The 21827-nt window shown below is 37.3% G+C and overlaps 1 protein-coding gene across 9 annotated transcripts in view; it reads right to left on the bottom strand.

Annotated features, from left to right (window-relative positions):
- The window catches only part of KMT2E (lysine methyltransferase 2E (inactive)), a 67675-nt gene that overhangs the window by 16435 nt on the left and 29413 nt on the right, over positions 1–21827 (bottom strand). For 5 of the 9 annotated variants that reach the window (XM_040544585.1, XM_040544581.1, XM_040544582.1 and 2 more), the window contains exons 7-16: positions 17825–17997; positions 16431–16469; positions 14478–14690; positions 12965–13095; positions 11792–11909; positions 11528–11637; positions 10343–10604; positions 8235–8333; positions 1644–1808; positions 356–664 (exon numbers count right to left, since the gene is read on the bottom strand). In XM_040544585.1, the coding sequence (XP_040400519.1) occupies positions 356–664; positions 1644–1808; positions 8235–8333; positions 10343–10604; positions 11528–11637; positions 11792–11909; positions 12965–13095; positions 14478–14690; positions 16431–16469; positions 17825–17997 (1619 nt within the window). The remainder of the gene's footprint in view (positions 1–355; positions 665–1643; positions 1809–8234; positions 8334–10342; positions 10605–11527; positions 11638–11791; positions 11910–12964; positions 13096–14477; positions 14691–16430; positions 16470–17824; positions 17998–21827) is intronic. The other 4 variants (XM_040544588.1, XM_040544584.1, XM_040544586.1 and 1 more) reach the window with 1 other exon arrangement.

Raw genomic sequence — 21827 nt, 5'->3', positions numbered from 1 at the left:
AATTCCACCCACCCCAACTGCAATTAACAGGTTTAATTATGTTTCAGTTATATATATACAATTTCAGTCTGTCTAGAAAGTACTTTCCCCAGAAAACATTTGTTCCAAAATTGTTCTGCAAGCTGTATTTTGGAAGTGTCTTAAAAATCTAAAGTAACACCTCCTAATAGATGTAACTCAACTTTAAAAGCTCAATTTATTACCAGTGAGTGTCCAGGTAACGGTAATTTTTAAAGAAGAAAGGCATTTTTTTTTTTTAATCCATATATAGCTAAGATACAAATGCAGCTGTCTACGCTTTTTATAAACCTCTGTTCAAAGTCCATCCTCTCCTCCCCACCCTCCAGAGACTTACCTTCTTCGTTTTAGGATACTTAGTAGGACATTTATTAAGTGCTGGAGCTTCTGTTTCAGTAACCATTTCTGTAACAACAGTTTCTGTTTCGGGCTCCGCAACCAGTGCGGCATTCTCAGTTTCATTATGCTGTGAAGTTACTTCCACATCAGGAGAAGATGGCTGGATATCTGAACACATGCTCACAGTTCTGTGTCGTCTACGCTGTTGTCCAATATGAGTTCTACTCCGAGAGAAGCTTTTTCTCTGTTTAGCTCTATTAACCTTGGCTGGGGTGGGCTTGGTGGCAGTTTCTTCTTTTGCTGGTTCCTGGTACAAAACAGAAAATTAGTAGATGTATCTCATACACATGTAAACCTACATATCTTTCTTAAAATAAATTATCAGTTCTTCCTTCTTTATACGTCAAAAAAGCCTCTCATTTCTGTTTTTAGAGCTAAAACACTTTAAAGTTACTATTTCTACTCTACTTCAAAAGGCAGACTACCATGTTTCCCATACTTTCCTCCCAAGCATCACTGGGAGAGAATTCACACAGACCAGTCACCTGTCAGATCACTGCAGGTTTGTACAGGAACTCCTATACCACATTCATTCATCTATAGGCTAGAAATCATCTGCTTACACTATTATGTCTTTCAGTTCAATATCCTTTTTGTAACTTACAGTTTGCTGAGTGTGTAGAATTGCCATAAGGGACTTAACAGCAAGCTGACAGATACTATCCCTGGAAACAACTCAAACTGAGAATCTGTGGGATTATTTGCAAAGGAGAACTAGTATCCAGCAACAATAGACTGAAAAATTGTTTATGATATATTAAGGATGGCCTGCAAGAAGGATTCAGAACAAACTAAGCCTTAATAATTCCTTTGAAAGAAAAGACTAAAACCTCTTCTGAATAACCCACTGGAAGAGCAAGCCTTTCTCTACTGCTTATAGAGGGTGCCTGAAGAAAACCAACTCCCGTGCATAAAATGAGCATCAGTAAACACCTCCCACCTTGAACTTCAAAGACAGACCGAATTATATAGTAGCTCTGTGTGTATGCACTCTCACATAAACTAATGTAACTGAAATTCCTTGTTAAATTTTATTAACATTTACCTGAGGGGTGGGGTGGGGTCAACAGAAAACATGATGTCAAAGTCCTATCCAGATTTTGGTAAAATATATTTGAGTTCAGGTAATAAAAAGTTTCATACATCTTAAAGTGTAGATCAACATCCAAACTGATCAACATCGCTTTTTAAAAAGCCAGCTTTAAAATAAAGTTCCAGGTAAATACCTGAATAAACTCGGTGTCATTGAGAATCTGTGCTTCCTTGCATTCTGATTTAACTTCAGTTTTTGCTGTGCTGATCCTTTCCAAAGCCTGTTCTCTTCTTTTTTCTCTTTTTTCTAGTCTGGCAAAAGCTTGCAGGATAGCTTCCATCTTCCGTTCTTCTCTTGTCTGATGGATTTAATAACAATCATCATCAAATTTCAGTCAATCTTTCGCATCTGTAAATACTGTGATTTTTTTTTAAGTGCTTCAGAACATGTACAGTGAATGTTGACATGCAGATCACTTTCAGCAAAGCTCAGAGGAGAGGGAGATGTTAGAATGACTGCAATTATTGCAGACTTTTGAAGAAAGGCTTGCATTCTCATCAACCGTGACAAACAAGAGAGGGTCCTGCTTTAGATTAAAGAACTTACTAAACAGACATTTACTAGTATACCACTGGCCTATAAACATAAGAACACATCACTTGGTCACTTACAACCATGTGTAATATTTAAAACGCAATGAAATGCTCATGACCAAAACCATGAAATTTTACTATATACACAGAAGTACCACAACAAAAAGCTTCATTACTCTCTGACTTGATTTTCCAAAGTGCCATAAAGTATATCAAAATATGCAACCAGCATCCAAGAATCACTAATTCAAAGAAAGATAACTTTGGGTCACCCACAGAGGTTACGTTTTCTGTCAATCAGTAATTAAAGTCTAGTCCTATTAAAGAGGCAGCTCCCTATCTGCACAGAGCTCTGCTTAAGACAGCACAGATGCTGCAGAATTGAGGGCTCTATTACAAGTTTTATTTATTTTCAATGCCTGCAGCTCAGCAAGAGTACATAGATAGCAACAGCGTGTTTGCATCAAAGAAAATGCCTGTAAGTATATTGCTCATTTGAGTGAATGAGGAACCCAGTTTTGCTTTTGCCACTAAGCCTGCCTTTGTTTGAATGGTAAAACACATGCAAACTTCCATTATTTGCAACCTTCGTGATGGAGACGGAATAATAATTACATCTGTAACTACTACAGCAACCACGCTGTAATGTAGTTCCATATGGTTTTACTTCAGTAAGAATACCAAAGTAAAGCACCCAAAAACAAACAGAAAAGTGCCAGTATGTCATCTGGACCAAAAGCAGCATATCCAACGGTGCCCACTGAGCATCACTCCTCAAAAGCAGGACAAGACACTGCAGTATGTTAAAACCAGAGCTCATGCTGTCATTCTTCAGATTTCATATTAAAATGCAAATTATTAATGTGAAGAAATTTTACTTTCTGATGTCAAGTAGAGTTAAAAATGCAAGTCTTACTAATTTTGCTAGTGACATTTGTAGAAATACTGACCAAAAGGAAAGTAAATCCCTCCCCCTTAACTTCTGTAAGGCCTGGGCAGATGCAGTTTTGGTGCTACCTTCAAATTAATTTATAAAGTTCTGTTTAATCTGACCTGTTATCCTAATTAAGTACAATTTTGTTTCCATAGGTCACAATGCAAGTATACTGTTTGCAATGTTTTAGAAAAAGGAATCTAACTTGAGAAGTCTGTCATTGACCAAATTATCATCACCCCACCTTAAGGAAAAACAACAAACAGTATATAATTATCTGAGGAAAGGAGAGCATCAGTAGAGCTGTCACACCCAGAGAATATAAATAAAGAAGAAATGAAACAGTAATTTAGAGAACATATCTGCAATTTTAGGGAAAAAAAAAGTTTCAGTACTAAAAAAACCTGATAACATCTGAACACAGTTTTCATAAATTAGTAAATTATTAGTTAATAGTGGTTTGCTACACTTCCCCAAAATAAAAATAAGCCTGATTTTATTTTTAAACACGGTACTCATCCTCCTTTCAGGTTAATAAAATTGTGGTTAATGATTCTGAGTTAGGGATGTCATAGAATCACAAAATGGTTTGGGTTGGAAGGGACCTTAAAGACCACCCAGTTCCAACCCCCTGCCATGGGCAGGGACACCTCCCACCAGACCAGGTTGCCCAAAGCTCCATCCAGCCTGGCCTTGAACACCTCCAGGGATGGGGCATCCACAGCTTCTCTGGGCAGCCTGTGCCAGGGCCTCACCACCCTCAGAGTGAAGAATTTTTCTGATATCTATTCCTCTTTTAGTTTAAAGCCCTTCCCCCTTGTCCTATCACTGCACCCCTGACAAAGAGTCCCTCCCCAGCTTTCCTGCAGGCCCCCTTTAGGCACTGGAAGGCTGCTGTAAAGGTCTCCCTGCAGCCTTCTCTACTCCAGGCTGAACAACCCCAACTCCCTCAGCCTGTCTTCACAGGAGAGGTGCTCCAGCCCTCTGGTCATCCTCATGGCCTCCTCTGGACTCATTCTAATACCTCCATGTCCTTCTTGTGCTGAAGGCCCCAGAGCTGAACACAGGGCATCAGGAGGAGCCTCACGAAAGCAGAGCAGAGGGGCACAATCACCTCCCTCACCCTGCTGGCCACGCTTCTGTTGATGCGGCCTAGGACACGGTTGGCTTTCTGGGCTGCAAGCGCACATTGCTGGCTCATGTTGAGCTTCTCATCCACCAGCACCCCCAGGGCCTTCTCTTCAGGGCTGCTCTCAATAAAGTCCCCCTACTAACAGAAGGTAAATATACTGAAGCAGCCTGAAGTTTGCTTAAGAAGACAACAAAAAAAAAGTGATTACTGCTCGCTTTCCACAGGCACTTGTTGTGTGCTATTTGTCGTGTGCTATATTGTAGTTCAAAGATTCCACTGCAGTTTTTGGCAGTTTCATGAAGGGACCTTCAAAATTCATCAAGTCCAACCGCCCGACCACTGCAGGGCTAGCTATTACTTAAAGAAAACATTAAGTGTGTTACCCGAACGTCACTTAACACTGACAGACATGGGGCATCAGCCACCTCTGTAAAAAACCTGTTCCAGTGTTTGGTCACTCTCACTATGAAGAAATTTTTCCTGACGTCCAGTCTGAACCTCCCCTGGTGCAGCTCTGTGCCATTCCCCCCATCCTGTCATCGGGTACTGGGAGCAGAGACCAGCACCTCCCTCTGCACGTCCCCTCCTCAGGAGGCTGCACAGAGCAATGAGGCCACCCCTCAGCCTCCTGTTCTGAGTGTCCTCAGCCTCTCCTCACAGGACGTGCCTTCCTGCCCTTGTACAAGCTTTGTTGTCCTCCTCTAGAGGCTTTCAAGGACTTTAATGTCCTTTTTATATCGTGTAGCCCAGAACTGCATGAAATATTCAAGGTGAGGCTGCACCAACCATAAATGTAGCAGGAGAATCACTGGCTGCCTGTGCTTTTAATGCACCCCAACCCCTTGGCTGCTGGGGCATGCTGTGGCTGATGCTGAGCCTGCTGTCACCAGCACCCCCCAAACCCCTTCCTGCAGAGCTGCTCTCCAGCAACTCATCTCCCCATCTGCCTGTGCCTGGCATTACTCCCTTCTGCGTAAGTACTGCACGCATTCACAACTAACAGCTGTGAGGGCAAAGTAAAATGTCATGGAAACAAAGCAGAAGCTTTTATGCAACACTGATACGAATTATTCAGAAGATCCAGAGGATGCTTTAATGAAGAAAAAGAACCAAGTTGCAGAATTCATACGCATTCAAGAGACAAACCCAGTAATGGCAAAAATCTGTAAACAGGTCACGGAACAGCAGGAGCGTAAAGCCTTCTAAAGCGAGAATTCAAGGCCAAAACTAGCAGCCTCATGCTAACGCTAAGTACCAATAATTCCTCTCTAGTGCGAATAATTCATTTTCTCACCATCTACTTTCTCACTTCACCAAAAAAATCATCTAATTGCACTCTAGCAGTACCTGGTTAGATTTGAAAAAGACTGCAGTTACCTGCAGTGCCATTAGATAAAGCAGATGAGCTACCTACCACTTGCATGGCACATCATCCAATTACACTGATGAAAAAGTAGGTGCAATGGTCAACCGTCATAAAAACTTTAGAGAAAAGCTTTAAAATAACGTTGACAGTTCAGCAAATGGAACAAAACTCTCACTGTCATTTTGAATCTTAAAATAATGCCAAAGAAATAATTAGCCTAATAATTTTCAGATATCAAAATCAAAGATGGATGTCTACAGACCTGATGAAACATCCTTTTGAATATACCAAGTAATTAACAGGACATTAAGATGAACACTTGTCCTAAACATGTTGAAAGGACATCTGGTATGAGCAACATTGAATAATGTCAGACAACTGAAATGCTGATCTTGTGATTGTACCAAGAGGAAAGATGCCACAGCAGCAATTGCCTTAAGCTGCAGACAAAAAGTACTTTAAATGTCATTTGAAGTCTTTATGCACAAAATAGCTCTTGGCAGGTAATCATATGCTAAATCCAGGAGAGAATAAAAAGCAAACACTAATTCAATGACAAAACAGTGTTGTACTAAACACAGCATGATATAAATACAATAGAGATAAAGGAATTACATAATGGCATATAGTCTCTGGATCAAACTGAATGCTATTCGATTTAAAATTCACCAACAGAGAACACACTGGAACGAAGAAGTTGAAAAAGTGAAAAACAGTGAAGAGTGTCAGTACGATAAAGAAGAGGTAGAAGGTCTAATGACTTACTTTTCAGTTCTTAAGTATATGAAAACAAAAACAAGACTAACTTCAAGGAAAGCGAAAGGATAATATCCTTATCGCACACTGTGTATAGCGTAAATAACCTGTTAGGGAAGATGGGGGAGGTGGAGGAGTAAGGCAGCAGGCAGCATGGCCAACCTTAAATTGAAGGCCAACTTCCCTTTGTTTTAGTATAACATTTCCTAGACTGTTGATTCAACAGCAGAAAGATGTTAAATGTTCATCTTTGTTTCCACATTCCTCCCCCACCAACCTGCAACTCACCATGTACAACATCCATTCACTACACCTCTGAATTACTCTCTCCTCCCTAAAACCAGTTCCCTTTCTTATTTATCCTTCTGTGCTACTATATAGTGTTTAGCTTCAGGTCAGAAAAGATAAAAAAAATGAGATCATTATTTAACGTACATTCGTATAACAAATTACAACAAGAAAAAATGTTGACAATGTTTCCTCTCTGAAATTTTTAGTTCTCCTGACAAGCCTAATCATCACCCAAGTCTGTGCAATTCAGGTACAACTGTATCAAAAATAGCAGGACAGCAAGCAGGAATTGTGAAAGGTCTAGAAAGAACAGCAACTCATCTAAGTCTATGTACTTAATTGCAAGTGGTTTTCCATATTAACACACATCTAAGCACAGGCACACACAGTTACACAAAAACATGAGAATATGATGCTTTCCTTTTAATGCAGGTTAACAGGTTGTATTACCACTACAAACACCCAGTTCTTAAAGAGAAGACTGTTTCTTCATATTTTACCATCAGAACACAGCCCCAAAGTTGGCTGTTTGTTTGTTTGTTTTGGAAGAGTGGGGAGGGAAGTATCAGAATTGTCTCTCTACATTTGGTGGATTTAGCAATAAATTCTTGCCAAACTTGTGCTCAATCATTGCTGCTTGTAGTCTTTGGGTTGACAGCTTCATAGAAGGCAAGCCTACCAACACTAGTCTATAAGACACCAACTCAGACCTGAATTGCTACATAAACAGTTAACTATTAATGGAAGTTAAGGAAGTTAAAAAGAAAATGAAATATACAGAAAGAGAACTTGCAAATAAGATAACCTACCTGAGACATGCGAAATAGCATTTAGAATTGAATCAGTGTGCAATATTCATAAAGTGATAGATCGTCTTTACAACAAACTCATGGCCAAGAAAATAGTTGGTTCCGACACTCAAACAGGTGCAAGTTAGAAGTCTTGAACCATACTTCTGAAAGACTTCATCTCTCTCCCTACTAAGTTAATGCATGTGCAAAAGCTGCACATATCTAGATATGCTCTTGTACAAAGAAGCAAAATAAGTCTGTTCAGAAGAGTGGTTACAAGTAGAACATTTTAAAGTCATGAGCAGTGAAGTGTTAGAAGAAAAAGGTTTTCCAAATAAAAATTTGTATACAAAAAGTGAGCATAGACAAAATGATAGCATTTAGAATGTTCCAAATACTAGTATTGCATTATGCATCTTGGTCAAGATTTTGATTTAATCTATTTGAAGCATCTCACATTTTGAATGCCCAACACAAAAGCACATTTCATAATACCAGTGTTCATAACACTGTTCTATACCAACCTCTGAAAATTAGGATTTCTGAGGCTTTTTAAGTTGGGAACTCAAAAAAAATTAGTACCATCTATAAAACAGCCATTAAAAATAATGTGCAATAATAAGGAGTGAAGAAAATCAATTCTACTTGATTTCTACAGACATCTTTTTTTTTAAAGCAATAGGAAGTTATATACATTTGAAGATAAAAGCAGATTTTTGTCAGAAAGCAACGATCAAGCCAGATGAAATGCTCTCACTCAAATAGCAAGCCTTGCATTTGAAGTTGAAGATCATATAAGGATCTGACTTCATATATACTCAGATTCTACACGCCTACAGAAAGGCAGCAATTAGCATGGGAAGAGCAGGTGTCACTAAGCCTTAGTGACAACTTTAGGCAGCTACTTGCTTCCCAACTTACCATCTTCCTTTTCCTTTCTGCAATCTGCTCCTCTGATTCCATTTCTACTTCATTGCTAATGGGAGTTTTTTCTTCTATATCATCAATAAAATCTGGCTCCTGAAAGATGGAAATGACTGCTTTACAGAAGCTCCACTACTCCTGCAAACTAGGGAATACTAAAAGCTACACAGAACCAAGAATCCTCAGATCACTACTTCAAAAGTAACCAAGCCAATATATCAAGGTAAAATGTAAAAAAGCTGACATCCACTTGTACCTTTGCATAAACCTGTAAATATAACCACTCGGCTAGATCTTTTTCAATCTGAGCTTAGACACATCTGTATCTTTTTCTTAAGCATACTGATCTTACTGAAATTTTGGTGTCCCATCCCCAGCCACCCACCCACCCCCAACCCCCAAATTATTAGAATTAAACCTGTAGTCCAACAGAAACTTTTGGGCACTAACACTGGCCACTGATCCAGCCACTTCTTAATGAGTTAAAGAATTAGGAGCTTACATTATACATCCGTTGGGAAAAAAAAGGCATTACAACGAATGTTGTCATGTCAAAGGGAGAAGTTAACATACTATTATATGGAATTTCTTCTCAGCTCCAGAGTATTTCATTGAAGTGACATTTTCCATTTACAATCTCACTATAGTTTAATAACAGTGCCATGCCACAGAGAAACAAAATTTAGCTAACTAATAGTGGTTATTTGGTTTGAGAAAAGAACACAAAAGAGTAGCTTTGAGTGTTAAGTTTGTTAGCCCTACATGCAATTTTACCTTTTGATTAGGTGACCAGACAGAACTCCTTAGCATTTGTCTTTAAAACATATTTGCCCATATCCTTTCATTTACCTTAATGTTATGTATTTCGTCACAGGAAAGAAGGTATCAATTGACTGACTGGGCCTCTATATTTATATACACAGTTTAACAGCTTTATTCTCCTCACAATTCGTATTGTTTTAATTCTTTAATTCTTATTGTTAAGTTCAGTTTGGAAAAAACATTGAGTTCTCCTGTGACTGCTCTGTCAAAGCGCTATATACTATGCTAAAAGCCCAGGAGAAGGTTCCAAATACCAGTTAAAAAGCAACAAAAAAGTCATGTAAGATTGGAAAGTTTAAATATTGCCTCTGCAGATCGCTTTTAACAGTCACACGCCATGCCTTCTGGACTTCCAAGCATTTTAAAGCAACGTAGCTACTAAAACCACAGAACGATGTGATTGTCTTATGAAAACTGGGGGAGGGGGGTGTCAAACATGCTCATTTTCACTGCATTTCCTTTGCTCCTAGTGACACTGAAAGATGAAAAACTTGAAAATCTCTCCTCCCAGAACAAAAACTCTCTCCCTCTCCCCTTAAATCATCATCACAAGCCACCACATTCAAAGAAAGTTTAAATTGCATTTTCCCTACAACAACAAAGATAGTTACCAAGGTAACAATCCTCTCATGCGAAATACTTCTTTAACAGCTGCTCTGCAAGCTAATTATTAATTTCATGGATCTCTCTCTCATTAGTTCCTTCATACTGACATTAAAAAAGACAGATCTAACAATTGACTACCATGGCATTACCAAGTAGCTTTACCACACTAACTTCAGAATGTATCTTCTTCCTCCCATCTCTCTAAACTCTATTTAAATTCCTTATCAAGTTACAAGACAGCTGCAGCCAATGCTCCATATGCTGGGCTTAAGTTTTATTTGTTAGAGGAGCAGTACTATTTATTGTTATGTTTTAATATGTTACACTTCTGAGTAATGTGGCTTTTGGGTTATCTACATTTCATGATGGCCTGGGAGCTCCTGAAAGCATGACATGAGGCTTTTGCATCAGAGATGCACAAAGAAATTTGGAGGAAAAAAATGTCTAGTTAAAACTGGTAAGGGAACCAAAATATTTAAATCCAATCAAACATTAAGTAAAACTGGGAATAATATAGAAGACCTAAACAGCTTACTCATCCTTTTTTTTTTTTTTTTTTTTATAAATCCACATATCCCTTTTTCACTGACTTATTAAAATTATTTTAGTAACTACACAAAAGTTTTAGAATATTTGTGTTTAAAAGCTTTGCTTCCTAATCATTTCTGTGTCCATACCTGATTATTAGAAATGGAGAGCCTGAGGGGAGAAAGTTTCCTCTGCTTATTATCAGTGATTTTCATTTTGGTGGCTCCTCCTTCACAGTCCAACGTGATGTTCTGATTTTGAGTCTCCTTTTCTCTTGAAACATCTTTCTCTTTCTTTCCCTTTTTCCTTCTGGTTTCATATCCAGTATTGATGTTTTCGGTAGGCTCAGAACGTCTGAGGACTGGACATTCAGGATTTTCTTTGAGGCAAGCACAGTCCACTTTGTATTTACTACAAGTAAATAAATCCAAGAAAGCATATTTTGATTAGGCTGTACAGCAAAGAGTTGTTTTTTTTTTTAAACTGTAACTAACACGTAAGCTGATAATTTTCACGTATAGAATTACACTCTTCAATGCTTCAGTTTTCGAAGCTGGTGTCAGCTGAGATGTTCCTGCACAATGTACCAGTGCTCTAGAACACTTCCTACTAGCCGAGAGAAATCATTACGAGACGACACACCTTACTTTATAATAAGGCCTACATGAGCCTCAAAAGCCTTATTTTGCCATCAGATTTCAAAGAGGTGACTAAATAACAGCTCTTTTGTACGTAAGCAGAACTTAAGTGATAGTTTCCTTTATCATTTCAAAGGAATTCTTACAAATAATGGCAGTTTACTACAGTTTTCCCCAGATCATAAAAGGAGCAGCAGTTATATTCAGAAAAACGTTTATTATGCTACAGAATTTAAGGCACTAAGCATTCAGTATTTTTCAATGTTCTTAATCCCCTATTTGTAGCTAAATTCCAGACACCATCTTCCCAACGTTATACTACAGAGCCACTATGAAATAGGGCATTACTGTGTAGTTCCAGATTTTTTCTGCTCTCCCCACATTATGGGGCACCTGTATACAGAGAAGTTTTCATAGTCCATGTTTATTCATATTCACCCAAGTTTGCCTGTTATCTGCATTACTGATAGGTAACTACAATATTGCTAAAATTAGCAACAGATATTCAGTAATAAAAATATAGAAGAAACCCTGCCTAAACATACACTATTCACTGCAAAAGTAAGTACTCAAGGAGCACGGCATTATTAATGCACACAAAGTAGTAAATGATACAAAAATCAAGGTCACCATGAATGCATCACAACCTAATAGGCATTAAATGTTATTGAATGAACAGTGTGCTCAAATACTTACCAATTTCCATAATCAAAATCAAATGCTATTGTAATCTCTGCTCCCTTTGGAATGTTATGGATGGAGTAAATATAAAGATGAATCGTTCCATCTTCAATTACATGCCTCACCTATGTAAAAGAGAATATTATTTTACTGCAATGAAGTTTTACTGTTGTTGTATAGAAATTGTAAGAAGTGCTCAAATTATCAGTTGGAAAAAATCAAGGGGAAGGGGACATCTAAAAGTAAATAAGCCTAATTTAACTTCATGTATATGCTCACCTCTGCATTTGGTGTACATGAACGCCTGATGAATCGAGCTTCATTTCCAAAAGTCCTTGCATCAACACACATTTCTAGCCCATGGAATTTGGAATAAAACAAAACAAATGGGTATGGCCTGAAAAACAGACAAGAAAACCAGAGCTTTTTTAAAAATTCTAAATACAGCCTATTTGACACAAAATTAACTAATGTGAAATAGTGTTGGCAAGATACACTGAATTTGCGGGCTAATCTGATAATGACCCATTCGTATTTCAAGCTTCACGTTCTCCAAATATATTTTCAGATTACCGAAAGTTTGAGTCACAGCCCTAAATGCAATTCTTCTGCATGGGATTGAAAGGGAGGAACAAATGCTAAACATGGAAGAGACAAGGTAAAGAATCTACATCTTTATTAAGCTTTTCTTGTAACAGGTTCTAAAACGAAACTCCAGTAGAAATGTAGGTGCCTCACAGAATCACCTCAAAAAATAAAAACAACCACTTCACCCTGTCTAGATCCTGCGATACCACTAACACCCAGCCTTCTTGAAGGAACTGGGCATCTAAACACTCTGCCAAGACATACTTTAAGTTCTGCTACTACAGGTGCTGGGAACCCTCCTGTCTTTACTGAGCAAAAGCTCTACGCTCGCTTCCTCCAGCAAGCCTCTTGCAATGTCCCAAGTGAGTGTGTCCCTGCAGTTAATGGCAGCACTGACAATGATCTGCAGGAAGAAGGAAGTAGCCATGCATTACTCAGTAACCTACCAACTCGAGAACCATGGCAGTTAAAAAGCCCATGTTGACTTGCGTTCAATTCTGTTCTTACCCTGATAGAATTAAAATCTCTCTCTCAAAAGAAGTCTTTACCACTACTTTCCTATTTCTTTTAGGATGGCAGGACCCGTCAATCCCTGGGTTAAGGTGCATATCTACATAATTGAGAACACAGGAATCCTTTAGCCAGGTAAGAACAAAGAAGGAAGAAACTATTTCCTGAAGAGAGCTATAATGATATCCACAAGAGAGTGGAGGACACCAGATACCAGCTGCAATTATTTTTAATCAGACAACAAGGAAATGAAAGGCACCACTGGTAATCAAGACCCACTTGTATCTTAGGCACAAGTTTGGCAAAAGACCATTTAGTAGTTACCTTATTACAAAGTATTTGAAATAAACAAACCTTTTAAAGAAATATCCATTAGCTTCAAATTGTTCTCTCAGCATGAATTTTCCTCTGTATTCAATAATAAGTGCATCAGGAGGCAAGTCTTTGGCAGCTTTTAAAATTTTCTTGTTTTTTTGCACGTAACTCTATAAAGACAGAAGTTAATTTATGAAATAATGGCAAAAATGGGTGGAAAATTATTAACAGCAGATCATACTTTCACAACCACTGAACACCACTATATGAACTGAAAATTTTGTTGTAATTAAACCTCCAGACTAATTTGATCAAACCGTCCTGTTCCCATGCCAATGCAACTAGGTATGAACTTAGATTCAAAAAATGCCTTAGCTCTGTATTCTAGTACAGCTAAATCACAGCATACAGATGTTCTCACAATTCAAGTATTACATCCCACAGTACATTTAACTGTCAGCACATGTTGAACTGCTGCATTCATTTGCATAATGCTTTCAAAAGGCTTCAATTCCTTCAAACAAAACAGAACATGCAAACATACAAGGACATCCATGATTCATTCAAGGAAAAAACAGAACAGGAAAATATCAAAATAATAAAAAAGAAACCTGAGAAAGTTTGCAAATTTCTCATTTCCGTATCTTTAGATGGAAGGATGTCTTTTAATTAAAAACCAATACATACCCTGACAATTAGTGAACTCTCAAAACTGTCACCGTCAATCAAAAAGGAAGTAGCCTCTATGTAGGCAAAAGGCTCTGTAAGCAGGGATATTCCTCTAAGGAGGCTGTCCCATATGCCATGATGGTCTTTGAGGAAAAGAAGCAAAGATGCTTCTATTAATCTGCTACAGTAACTACTCCTTGAGATTTCTGCTACAAAATGCTAAGGTCTGTTATATGGCTCTGATTTTAAGCTCATCATTAACTGATGTCAAAGACAGAAAGACATTGCACAATTTCTTCATAAACCAGAAATTACAGGATCACAAGAGTACAGAGTCAAACATCAGTACTGGGATACCACCTACCATCAGCAACATCCTTCATGATGAAAATGAAATTCTATTCTATCTGAATATCTAAAAATCCAGAACAGACTTACCACATCGCAAGAAAAACACATGCAATTAACATGTTGATACACACAGTAGAAAAAAATATCAAATTTTGATGCTTCTTTCTACTCTAACCATTCCTGATATTCCTTACACATCAGAGAAACGGTAACAAGGAAGTTTACTGTGTTATTCCCTCCACAACAAACATTTTAAAGGACAATTCAGGTTTCAGGCTTAGTATAGCATTTTAACTATTTTATGAAAATTGGTACGTAAGTTTGATTATAATCAGGAGCGATACAACATGTATGAATATCAATTAGAAACTCTGAAAAAGCTGTTGTAACTCTGATGCTTAGATCTGGTGAGACAAGATAGAGGAAATGAATGAATTTATTTACTTGTTTATTTTTAAGGCATCTAAATGGTTATCTTTGTCATGGTAAAAACACACAACAAACAATGACACAATGTGGCACAGCTCCTTACCTCTACTGGAGGTTTGAAAATCAGATTGCTGGTGCTGACTTCTTTTTTGTCATTTCCATTGCCTAATCTCAGAGCTATTTTTTGTGCCTCCCTCTGAACACCCTCACTGTACTGGTTGTTATTTGCTTCTTCATAACGATCCATCCATGCCTTGATTTTAGTTTCCCATCCAAAGTTCGAACTGTCAGCAGGATCAATCTCTGGAGCCGAGCCCTATAAATTAGAGTAAGCAACCAGTTATTATAAGGTTAAGATTTTACTTATTTATTAATTGAAAGAAAGGTTCCCACTAGTAAGCTAGAAACTCAGAATATGTCTACAACATGCTACAAAATAAAAGGCAAGAGTATGCCATTGATTTAAATTTATATATAACAACTATGATAATTGAGTTCTGTCATAACAGTACTTTGCATGCACTTTTCCCTCTGCTACAGGAAGGGAAAGTTCACTCTATGGGAAGTACAATTTAAATTTCTATATTATTTAAGAGCACTCCACTGAATTCAATAGCATTACATTTGTCCTTTTATTAACAGCATCATTTCATAAACATTGACCAATGTTCAGGAATACATTCCTTTTCAACAGGGATTCTGGCTTTTAGCGGGATGAGCATGGAGACTGACATTGTCTCCTCCCAGAACTACCCTGCATCAGGAATCTAACAGTGCAGGAATTGGAGGTCAAATCTCCCTTTCTACTCAACTTTATGAACATATGCAAATATAAAGAACTCCAGCTTCCATTCAATTACACACAGATTTGATATACCACTTTCAACTTCAAGGGCTATGCTACATCTTCCTGCTTCACATCTTATAAAGCTTTACGAATCCTTCTACTACAATAAGGTGCAAAGGCTGCAAACTCGAACATTACAGGCTTTGCACACAGCATTTTTTTCCCCTTGCCTGTTCCTCACTAAACAATTTTCTTCTGCAGTGCTTCGGGTCCTTTCACTTTCAAAGAAAGTACCATTGTACCTCCAGACCTCACAAACAGCAGCCAGGCTGCAGCCAACCAGTGCTCCTTATGGACAGCAGCAGCCAACGCTCCCTTTTCTATCCACCTGAGCAGAGACACTATTAAACATTCATAAAACAGCAAGTAGTTCAGTACTTTAATTTACCTGTTACTAATAACATTTATTTTGTGCATTGAGGGAACCATACATACAAACAGTGTAACAAAGTGATGCAGTTTAAAAAAAGAAACAGAACCACACAAACACCAAATTCATAAAGACAAAATTGAGATTTTATTCTCTGATTTCCTTATTTTGTCTTCATACTTGCGAGTCCCAGTCATATCTGGTGTAACTTAAGCTTAAGTTGTGTCCTACTTGTATTTATCTCAAGCATGAATAAACGATGGGAACTATCTAGCTTTCACACCATGAATATATCTCTCCCACAGAAAATTTGAGGACTGCTATAACATTTCAGTCTTAGATGCAGACATCCCAACACCACTCCTTAAACGATGCCAGCACTTGATCATTACAGAGACTATGCCAGCACTAGCAAACAGAGTCCCACCAGATGGATACACCTGTGTATGACAGAGCAGAAATGCTAGCTTAGCTCTCAAATGCAACATAGTCGCTTCATTCTTTTGCTGCTTACATTTATTGATAAGTTGGAGTTACTAAACTCAGATGAAGCATGTGGGAACTTTGTTCCCTTGCATAGCACAGAAGTGCCCCAATTCCTCCACTGGCTCTTGAGTATCAGGTATTCTTGGGAAAAAAAGTTCACATTATGCTATTTTGGTTAACTTTGCAGAACAAAAACATGCTTTTTATACCTATAAAATTACTATGATAACTACATAACTCATTATTAAGAGTATTTTAGTACTTTAATATGAAGCATCAGTGTATTTGGGACTATGCATTCAGTAACATACAATTAAGGTGTATAACAAAAACAAAGCACTGAATCACACTACCTTTACTCTTGAAGATTTCCTGGATCCTTCTCGAAATGCCTGAAACAAAATTATGTTTTTTTTAGGAGGAAATACAAAATCTCTTATGCAATTCAAAACCTATTAACAATTATTTCCTCTTCAGTGGACCATTCTCAACATGCAAGAAGAAAACAGACAAGCTACTCAAATCTCAAGGCAGTGGGTCATTCCACAAAATATATTAAAAAAATAAAATCAGCATTTCAAACTAAGTGCACATTGGATTTCAGTGCTAGTAGTCCATGTACCCCTGCCTTTCTCCCACATTACAACATGACTCTAGAATTTCAGAATGCAATGAAGAGTAACTCAACAGTTACTTAGGGAACACCCTTTACTTAGCAGGTTAAGTCTGTGAATAGCCCATATCCTTTACTGCAGTAATTATTGAAAGAGGGTAGGGGGGAAGCAGGTGACAGAGAACCTGTGAAATTCACTTTCATTCTGAAATCTCATTCTTTAAGTTATCTTATGTTATGTTAGAAGACAAAAACCAGTAGAATACAGTGTAGTAAAATTTATATTCAGAACCTTTCATTCAAAAGGCAATATTTACTTAGTTACTGGTATCTTTTTGGAAATACTATTTCTCACTCCTAGGTTTAAAGGACAAAATTGTCATCCAAGCCAGTGAAACTTAATCACAGAAAGCAACTCATTAGTTTAGGAAATCCCACATACTTTATTTCTTAACATAGAAAGTATGTTGCTCTCAACCAGACAGTATTATCACAATACCCTCTTTACCAAATTATTTTAGTAGCTAACTTTCTGACATCACACTTCCATACAATTTCAACTCAAATAAATGAACATACAGTCATATCAGGACATAGGGCAGCAACCCAACTGGCACAGGTTGCCCAGAGAAGCTGTGGATGCCCCATCCCTGGAAGTGCTCAAGGCCAGATTGGATGGGGCTTTGGGCAAGCTGGTCTGGTGGGAGGTCTCTCTACCCACAGCATGGGGCTGGAACTAGACAATCTTTAGGGTCCTTCAAGTCCAAACCATTCTGTGATTCTACAACCACTTCTGAACTTAAACCACAACTGAAGAGACAATTCTTCTTTGGTTATCCAAAGCCTGCTTTGACTCACCTCTACCTGTATTAAGCAGTTTGGCAAAATACAATTCCTCCTTACAAATTCTATCTCAATTATAAAATTGAGCTGTCATGGCTACTACATCTTACTTTTTGAGAACAGAAAAGGCATGAAGATTGTACCATGTACAACAGAATATTACATTTTAATCTAAACCCAGGTAGTAAAATACTAGTAACAATAACCTGGATTTTAAAACCAGTGTCTCTTGGTAAGAGATGTCACACAGCTATAATTTGTAACAGAAAAACAGAAATTACATTCACTTACTTTTTTACATTTTGCTATGTTCTGCTCTTTCTCCCCACTTTTTTTCCTTTTCTTATCATTGACCTTTGTAACTCTTGTAGCAGTTAATGTAATTGTGGTTGGTGTATGTTGAAAAGCAGTATATAGTTCCACAGGAACCTCATCACCACTCTCTGTTGCGCTGGTATCCCCATCTTTAAAAGAAAAAACATTTTGTAAGCAATGACATAACATAGAAAGAACATTCACTAGCTACTCTATGCCTGCCTTTGAAAGCCCAAAATGTATACTGCCAAATATTTCAAGAACTCATACACAAAGTTCACCAACAGTTTTAACAGCATGAAAATGAATGATCTGTGAAAAGCTAGTAATCAGCAGATGCTTGCAATGCCAGGTAAGAAAAAGATACCAGACTAACTCATTTTTTTAAATGGAATTATTTTATAGCATTCCATTATAAGCAAAAGTAGAATCAAAATCAGAAATGGTAAAAAAAAGAATTACTAGTCAACTCATCACCTACATAAGGCCTTTACTTGTAATACAGCTTTGGAATTCTCTGATGACGATATTCTAGAGAGGATTAAAATTAATGACTGCCCAGCATTTCTTTTGAAAGCCTATTAATCAGTCATGTGCAAGTTGTAATCAACTACTTCAGCTGAAATTTTTAGTGTCAAGTTCCTTTTTCAGGGCAAATATGTCAATGTTGCTCAAAGCCTTCCCTCAAAAAAAAATCCCCTAAAGATAACACTCTGCTACTCCCAAGGAAGAGAAAAGTGGAAGTCTATTTCCCTTGTTAAAACAAGATCATACACAAACTGTTATTTTTGTTTTCTGTTGTGACATGAAGACCTAAAGCCAAAGTCTGAAGTTTAGCATACATCAGCATTTATGTCAGACAAATACATTTCCTGACCTGAAACAGGATTACCCTAGTTCTGTCAAGATGAAAGGCTGTCAAGTGTGGGGAGGATTTGAAGAGAGATGGTACAAATAGATAGGAGACTGCTCTTCATGTATGCTTAGTACAGACTTCTCACATTTTAGCAGCTTTTCCAAATATTCTGCCTTCAGAGCATTTTACACTAAGCGTGACTTTTTGAAACCACACAGGGGAAGGCTTTACGAATACTTACGATGAGAGCAGAGAAAACATTCCTTCTGAGCTCAAAAGGACATTGCCTTTATCAGTGCACTCAACAGTGCTATCTATTCTTGAAAACTTCTCTAAATAAAGAGATCCAGCTACTGGTTAGTCTGGATTTTTCTTGCTCACAGCATTCCTTAAACAGGATTCCTCTGTGAACAGTAAGCAATCCAGTTTTACTATCTTGGTTCTTCTTTCTAAGCTTGTTAGACAAAGCTATACTTTACCTATCTTAAGTTGATGTGGGGATATTTATGCACGTATTATATATATAGGTGATCTTAATTTGTTTGCATCTCTACTCGGACTATTTGATGAACTATCACTAAAAAACACAAAGAAATGTCTAATCAAAAACTAATTTTAACAAACAGCCGAACAATCAACAATTGAGAAATGAAAACCCAAAGAATCATCACCCTTAAAATCATCAATGTTATATTCCATACACTATTGCCTACAGCATCATTACACATCATGTCACAGGTAAAACCAACCAACCAAAAAAAAACCTACCTGAAAGCCCCCACAGAACACCATCTTCCTCAGGGAAACACCATTTCAATATTGTTGTCTACCTACACTGTGCTCTAGCTTACTGTAAAAGAGTAATTACCTCAAACATATAATTACACCGAGTTGTTTTGAAACACTCCTTCCTAACCTACATAACCTGCTTTCACTTTGAAGAGCCTTAGCAAAGCACACTAAGTGAAGGTTTTGCATCTTGGAAGGCAAGGTACAAAGTTTCCAAAAGTTTCACAAAAAATTACAGGCCCAGACTTTCATCTCCATAAGCAGCAAGTGGCTGCATCAGCACCTATTTCAAGACCAGACCACTTGGAGCAACATCCTTGAACAAGTAACACATCTGGCTACTGTATCTTTAAATAAAGTCATCCTTGAAAAAATTAGGTGCTTAACAAAGGTAGTGCACTGAACCATAGCAAGCAACCTAATCCACAGAGAGCAACAGTATACAACGGTGGGCCCCAGAACAATAGAATAGAAATGTTGCAAGGAAGAAAATCCATGTGGTTATGCACACAAGACACCCACTCTCACATCATGGGACACATTTCCCTAAAGGCTCTTTTCTTGAGGTAAAACAACTGATCTATTACTTGCTGCCCACTTTTTAACTCCGGATGCAATGTGGCTAATAGCAGCAACACTTCACAAGTCTTTTTAAAATGAAAACCATTACACGGTAAAGTATTCTCACATCTAAATGAAAAGCCCTATTATATATAAGCCTCTGAACCTCTGTATACATATTTAGTCAGAGAACACAGATCAGGCTATCTTGCCTCTAAAAACCTGAAACTTAATACCAAAAAAAAAAATTTGAAAGCACCAGAATGTTACTGAATTAACAGTAACTGAATGTTACTGTAATTAACAGGTCCATTGGAATCAATGCCTTTTTTGCTCTTTCTGCTTGACACCATCTATTGAAACTGCCTGTTTTTACTAGTGTCTCATGGCATATGAACATACCTAGAATTACTGTAAGCCTGACTGAACCATGTCACATCAACCAACACAAAAAGTGCATTTAGCCAAGCAAGTGTATTAGCTGAATGAAAATTAACCAGAGAGCATGTTAACATGAGAACATGTTAATTTCCAATTACTGTGATTTTTAGTACTTAATCAACAGTGCACTAAGTCACAGCTTAAACTGGATAGTTGTTTTTTTTTTTTTTTAAACTGTTTTGATACTTAATATTTACCATTTGTCATTTCTTTTCCTATTGACTACACAGAGCAGATTTAAAAGACTACTCAAAATTAAGGATTAAGCTCAACACTAAGTTAGAAGGTTCTCTCTCTTCAGCTTCTGTGTAAAATTTTGGCTACTTTTCTTTCCTTAAGTTTATAGTAAATGATCAAATAGCATGACTACAAATCCTAAGAGATGACTTAAGTAGCTCAGACCACTGACTTTCTGTGTACTGTATGTAAATTCAAATTTAGCCTCAAAATATCATTCCACTTAATGAGTTATGACGTAATAGAACAAGTATATTTATTGGAATCAGCAAAAATTATTTTTGAATTCTAAATTCATCTAGCAGGTCAACCAAAATTTTATGAAATAGGTTTGGTTTTGTTAAAATGAAAGCAGACAAAAACAGAAATTATTACGGTGTTCTAAATAAGTCGTTAATGTCTAATTGACTAAAGCAGCTTGCACAAACCCCCAGCACTTCAGAGACAGAATTTGAAAGTAAAACATGTTAAGTTCTAGATGGTCTTCTATGTTATGACTTTTGCAACAGAGCTTTAAAGTTATCACCTGTCAACAAAACCCATGACACATTTTGACAATGGCTTGACAGAACTCCTGACAAATTAATGTCAGTTGAGCTTTGACATTCTGTAAATGGTAGTAGAGCTCATCTCATAAAATATAGAGACAAAAAAGCTCCTTGCTTCATCAGGTTTTCAAAACAAAGAGTTGTTATTAATTTTTGTGGTTGACAAAAATACTAATGTACATATACAAACCTAGAACCAACAAATCAGAGTTACGATTACCTCTCAAAACTATGTTACATTGTTTTAAAGCTCATTTAATTATGTAATTCTTCATCAGAGACAGCAGTATCACCAGTAATGGAATAGTTTTAAGATGATAGTATTAAGACAGAAGTAGTCTATCTACACTGTCAAGGAAGAAGTGACAGAAACAGGATGTCATTTTTTCCCCAATAGAAAGTGGACTTAGCAACCCTCTCTTATCCCACAAGTAGTCTCAAACTTTCCCATCTATCTTTAGTAGCTTACTCAAAGTATTCTTGTTACTGTAAAAGCTACATTCATTCTTAAGAAACTTTAACAATGTTCAGAACGAATTATTCCCCA

This window comes from Cygnus olor, chromosome 1 (genome assembly GCF_009769625.2).
Source record: "Cygnus olor isolate bCygOlo1 chromosome 1, bCygOlo1.pri.v2, whole genome shotgun sequence".
Taxonomy (NCBI): Eukaryota; Metazoa; Chordata; class Aves; order Anseriformes; family Anatidae; genus Cygnus; species Cygnus olor.
This window is presented reverse-complemented; position numbering and strand designations above follow the sequence as displayed.